The sequence below is a fragment of the Diplotaxodon limnothrissa genome, linkage group LG7, assembly GCF_057381915.1.
Source record: "Diplotaxodon limnothrissa isolate DT_005_m linkage group LG7, D_limnothrissa_male_GT1.1, whole genome shotgun sequence".
In the NCBI taxonomy this organism is placed as follows: Eukaryota; Metazoa; Chordata; class Actinopteri; order Cichliformes; family Cichlidae; genus Diplotaxodon; species Diplotaxodon limnothrissa.
In genome coordinates, this window is record NC_140602.1 from 32,922,660 (window position 1) to 32,928,164 (window position 5,505).

Below are 5,505 nucleotides of genomic sequence, written 5' to 3' on the forward strand. Positions count from 1 at the left end.
CATCATCCACACAAGAGCGTCAACAAATTCATTTTTGGATATTTGTTTCAACAAATAATAATTTCACTGTAATTTCACTCAATATTTTCACCTGGAAATCCATGACGTACCAGCAGCAGTTGACAGTCCCAGAACCATTAAACTATGAGGTTTATGAAGATGACAGTGTTGTAGCTACTTAACAAAAAAAGGGAAGAAAAAAACAGTATTTCATATATTTGTGCATTTTAATTTAGAGAACTGGAACATTATAGGCTGGAACCGAAAAATAAAACCAATAAAAAACAAAAAATAAAAACTTAAATGAACTAATCAAAGAAATGAAGGAGGCTTCATCTTTCTACCAAACGATCTTCGATTGTCATCCTTCCGCTCCGGCTCGTTTTGATGTCGTCAGCAGTGAGCGACGGGACAGCAGGCAGGCAGACGGCAGAGATGGCTGCTCCCGGGGAGCGGAGCGGTGGCGGACAGAGCACCGGCTGTCCGCGGGCGGTGAAGTCGTGGTGGCGCCTCGCGGTGCTTCTCCTCTCCGTGTCCTCCCTGCCGGCGGTCTCGGCGTTGGTGGAGGGTCTGTACTGTGGGAAGGAGGTGTGCTACGACGTGCTCGGTGTCACTCGGGAGACCTCCAAGTCGGATATCGCCCGGGCTTACCGTCAACTGGCCCGGCGGTACCACCCGGACCGGTTCAGGCCGGGGGAGCCGGGCTTGGAGGGGGAGACCCAGGAATCTGCACACACCAAGTTCCTGCTCATCGCGACCGCGTACGAGACGTTAAAGGTTCGTCCGAGAGTGTGGGAAGTTTGAAAGCTTTACAGTGTTTTTTTGTTTTGTTTTGGTTTTTAATTTCCTCATAAAAGTTTCATTTGTTGTAATATCCACCCGGAAACTATTTGTGCCATCATGTCTACTTGATCCAATCTTGGATTACCTCAAACTGTGCTGCAGGTTTAAGTCTTCACTGCTCTGATAGTCCTAAAATAGACATGAAGTCAGCTTGTGCTTCCGATCCTGTAATATATCCTCTGATATTTGACCATCTTAATAGCGCTCCACTATTTTTAAGTTATTTTTATTTCCATATTTGTAACCTTGAACTTTTCTAGAGTAACCTTGCATGATTCATACTCCAAAAACTGGGCCTTTGTGCTGGTCAGTTCATCCTGTAAGCAAAGAGCTGTCTCTTTAAGGCCATTTGTTCAAAAATCTAACTTTCCTCTGATTGGCCAGCTTCCAGAAGTCTGCAGAGGGGTAGAGACTTGCGCTTTAGAGTTGGGATATATTCAAACCTATAAGCAGAAGTTTCCCTTTTAAACCCATTACAAAAACATGTTTAAACAAAATAAATCTTTAAAACATGACAGGTTTTAAAGTAATAACGTGGTAAAAAGCTTCAGACAGCTGGGCGAGGAGCACAAACAAATTAAATGCATGCAATACAAGCACTGATATTTTCTGATAACAGATTTTATCAAAACTGGGGCTTACAGAGGTCGTCTTTGAGTATTCTGAGTGTCAGACTCTGTATTTCTTGTATTCTGGTGAATTTTTGTGCAGCAGTTTGTACAGATTTATGCATCCATGTACAAATTTATGAAAAATATATTTCTTTGGGTAAAGGAAAACACAAAAATTAGACACCACTTGTCAAATTTAAAAAAAAAAAAAAAAAAAGTATAATGCAGGCATTCTGTCATTTTCACGTCAATGAGTCACATGAACATGAATATTGTTTACTTTTCTCATTAAATATTATCAGAGCTGACACATGCATAAACATGATGTATTTCATAGCTGATTTACACCCATGTTCAAAACTTTAAAAGTTTCCGCACATACGTGTATTTTTAGGACTCGTGTTCATCTTGACTTTGTTATTAATAAGTTGTGAGCTGAAAGGCCTGACATTTCATCATCCGGCTGTTCATTTTATTGGTAGTTACTATAGAGATAAAGTACTTAATCTTAAATTCAACACCTTTGTCATTTACATTCAACCAGAGTCTAGAGTTGCAGGTAAAGTTTAATAATCACAATCAATTGCATAAAGTTCAGTAAAAAAAAAAAAAGAAGAAGAAAAAAATAGAATAAAATAAAATGTGTTGAACAGTTTAAAATTATTTCTGTAATTGACCTCAGTGTTGCTTTTAACGAAAAATGTAATTCTTTAAGAACTAATCATTTGTTCCATGTTATACTCTATCCACTGACGTATGCTCTATTGCCAAAAGTCCCGCATCCAAATCATTGAATTCAAGTGTTCCAGTTGTTGCCATGTCAATGGATGTTGAGGCGGACAGTTCAGAGAGATCAACAACTTACTGTAGCATCAAACGCTGCAGACCTTCAAACTTCATGTGGTCTTCAGATTAACTCATGAACAGTGTGTAGAGAACTTCATGGAATAGGTTTCCATGGCTGAGCAGCCTCATCCAAGCCTAACATCACCCAGCATGATGCAAACCGTGGGATGCAAGTGAAAGGGACCCTCAATGCTTCAGCGCTGACTTCGCACCAGTGCATAAAGCAAGGTTGATGTGGAAGAACTTGACTGCCCCTCGCAGAGTCCAGACCTCCACCTGACAAAACACTTTTGTGATGAATTAGAGTTGATTGTTACAGTAAATTTTTCAGTGCAGGGGAACTGGCTGATAAAGAGTTAGAAGGACGGATACTGTAGCTTTATTTTATTTGAAAGAAACACATTTAGTGTCCAGTGATCTGTCAGATTATAAAATTATAAAAGCAATTTCTGCCAGTTAATGTGCTCTAATATATGCTTTATATTGACTGGCAGAGAAAATGAAATGCAGCATGAGAGAAGTAGGATGAGTGGAAACCAGTATTTGACTCAGAGCTTGTTAGCTCTCCTAAGACAGAAAACCAGTGTTTTCCTCACTCCGGATTAACAAACTCAGTTCTCATAGGTGTTTTAATTCTTGGAGGAATTAAAACCTGCTGATCTTTGTGTGTGCAGGATGAGGACACGCGGCGGGACTACGACTACATGCTGGACCACCCTGAGGAGTACTACCAGCACTACTATGCCTACTACCGCAGACGGCTCGCTCCCAAAGTGGACGTCCGGGTCGTCGTCCTGGTCACCATTTGTGCCATCTCAATCTTCCAGGTAAGACCGCACACTGAGTAAGCCATGGTTTGCTGAACATCATCTGACTTATTTACAAACCTGTTCCCATCTCTCTGCAGTACTACAGCTGGCACAGCAGCTACAACGAGGCCATCAACTACCTGATGACCGTTCCCAAGTACCGCATCCAGGCCACGGAGATCGCCAAGCAGCAAGGCCTCCTCAACCGCACCAAGGAAAAAGGCAAGAACCGACGCTCCAAGGAGGAGATCCGGGAGCAGGAGGAAGAGGTGATCCGCGACATCATCAAAAACAAGATAGACATCAAAGGGGGTTACCAGAAGCCCAACCTGTCGGACATCCTGCTGTGTCAGATCGTGCTCTTCCCGTACTACCTGACCTACTACGTGGCGTGGTACGCGTCCTGGGTGTACCGCTTCACCATCTGCAGAGAGGAGTATGGAGATGAGGAGAAGCTCTACATCATCAGGTCAGCTCAAGCTTAAGCAACAATATGAATGCCGGGATGAATGACATGAAACATGTTTAGAAGTTTCTCACCTTGCTTTATCCTCAGGAGGTACATGAAGCTGTCCCAGACTCAGTTTGACCGCCTGGAGGAAAGCACCAAGCGGACCTTCCTGGACAAACAGCTCTGGATCAAAGAAAACTTCGAGGTTGGTCGCAGTCAATTCTTTCTTTTGCTTCTTCCCTCCTACAGCCTCCTCCTTGGATATTCCTGGTACGTTTTTAGTGTCTTTGGCCTTACTTACTTCATGAATAAAGCTCCAGCTCCATCCTTTAAAGGCAGCTGGTGTTAGTTTGACCACAGGTCTTTCAGGTGTTGCACAGACTTGCAGCTGGTGATGATGGACCTTGTCCTTTTCTGCAGCCTCAGTAAATTCTGCATAGCAGGGCCAGGTTCAGACTACAGTCAGCAGCTGCAGTCTAAGACAGTGGTGCTCTACATCCAAACTGTGAGATGAAAGATTTGAAACAGTTTAATGATATCAGGGAATCACCTGACAGAAAGGAATGGAACTAGCCAGACTGGACTTTCAAAGTAAAGGCCATTGCATACCGGTGATTGGTCAGAGTAGTTTATTCAGATCGCTGCAAATTCATCCAATAAAATTATGTCTGTGTGAGCGTCTTTTACGTGTCTGATGTGTAAATACCTTAAGAGTGTGGCAGCTTTCCAGAAGTCAGTCATGTTGTTGTCGTGTAGTCAGCATCTTTCAGCAGTTACTCCTGACCAGTCAGAAACAAACCTACCTGTAGCTCCTGCTTCCAGCTTCACCTCGTTTGCCCGTGCAGAATCAGAATTCTTAGACCCAATAGCTGTGATGGGAAGAGCTTTGGTACAGCCTTATGGTTTCAGATACTGCGTCCTCTGTCAATATATTAGCCCTTCGAGGATCCTAGTGGGACATTTTGTGCCATTCCGTTTTTTTATTTTTATCCTATTTTCGCTGTGCTGAATTAATTTAGCGAATATTTGTTCAGTTCCATACATTATCTTAAAATGTCTTTGTCTTTCAGGTGTACAGAAAAGAGCAGGAGGAGGAGATGAAGGTGAAGATGGCAACCGACACGAGGATGAAGCGGTACCGCCGCTGGATGAAGAACGAGGGGCCGGGCCGGCTGACCTTCATCGACGACTGAGCGGCACAGAAAGCATCCTCGATGACAGACACGCCTGCCTCGGTGCCAACACACACACAGAGGGACGCCACGCTGTGTGAGAAACGTACCTGTACAGAAAGATTATATAGCAGAGATATTTTCATAGCATTCGGGCCTCTGACAGGACGACGGAGGGAATAAACTGTGAGCTGAAGCTTGAGATTTTCAGTAATTTTTTTTATATCATGGCTATTTTTTATTATGTTTTTGTTTTCCAAACTAAGTAGAGGGAAGTTTAATAATGATTCAGTAATTTTTTTATTAGTATTTTTGGTTTTCTCCTGCTGGTAAAAACACTGAGTGACTTTTGGAGCCCGAAGTGTTATTAAGTGATTTTCTGTTGGATGAATAACCAGGCCGCTGCTGGTTATTATACCAAAGTGTCCTTTGGTAAGACAGCGACGGTTAGAAACATCAATCAGAAGCTGTTTGAGCGCATAAGAAACAGCTTCAGTACGTTATTTCTTCCAGGGCTTTTCTGTCTCTGATGTGCTGCTGAAGCTTTTTTTATCTGAAGAAAATGAGACGTGGTGTTTTGGTATACATTTGTGTAAATGGAAACCAAAGTCACAGCTGCGGTTTCACAACAGCTGATCTTTGTCACCCGCTGACTCTTTTTCATCATCGCTCTCCTCAGAAGTTCAGGTGGCTGCTTACTGTTTACTGCATTTCAGAGGTTGATTTTACTCTGTGTTATTTATTGTTTCCACGTCTCGTTTTAGCGAAATTAA

At 42.6% G+C, this 5,505-nt stretch overlaps 1 protein-coding gene across 1 annotated transcript; it reads left to right on the forward strand.

Moving 5' to 3' along the window:
* Positions 1-387: 387 nt before the first annotated feature.
* dnajc25 (DnaJ (Hsp40) homolog, subfamily C, member 25) lies at positions 388-5,505 on the forward strand. Its single transcript, XM_085357942.1, has 5 exons — positions 388-777; positions 2,975-3,127; positions 3,208-3,578; positions 3,666-3,765; positions 4,631-5,505. Exons 1-5 carry the CDS (start codon positions 388-390, stop codon positions 4,751-4,753), a joined length of 1,137 nt encoding a protein of 378 aa, XP_085214068.1. The 3' UTR covers positions 4,754-5,505.

Coding starts and splice junctions, on each gene's coding strand:
- dnajc25 (XM_085357942.1), top strand. CDS start 388: ATGTCGTCAGCAGTGAGCGACGGGACAGCAGGCAGGCAGACGGCAGAG. Junction 3,128..3,207: donor GTGCCATCTCAATCTTCCAG/GTAAGACCGCAC, acceptor ATCTCTCTGCAG/TACTACAGCTGGCACAGCAG. Junction 3,579..3,665: donor GAGAAGCTCTACATCATCAG/GTCAGCTCAAGC, acceptor CTTTATCCTCAG/GAGGTACATGAAGCTGTCCC.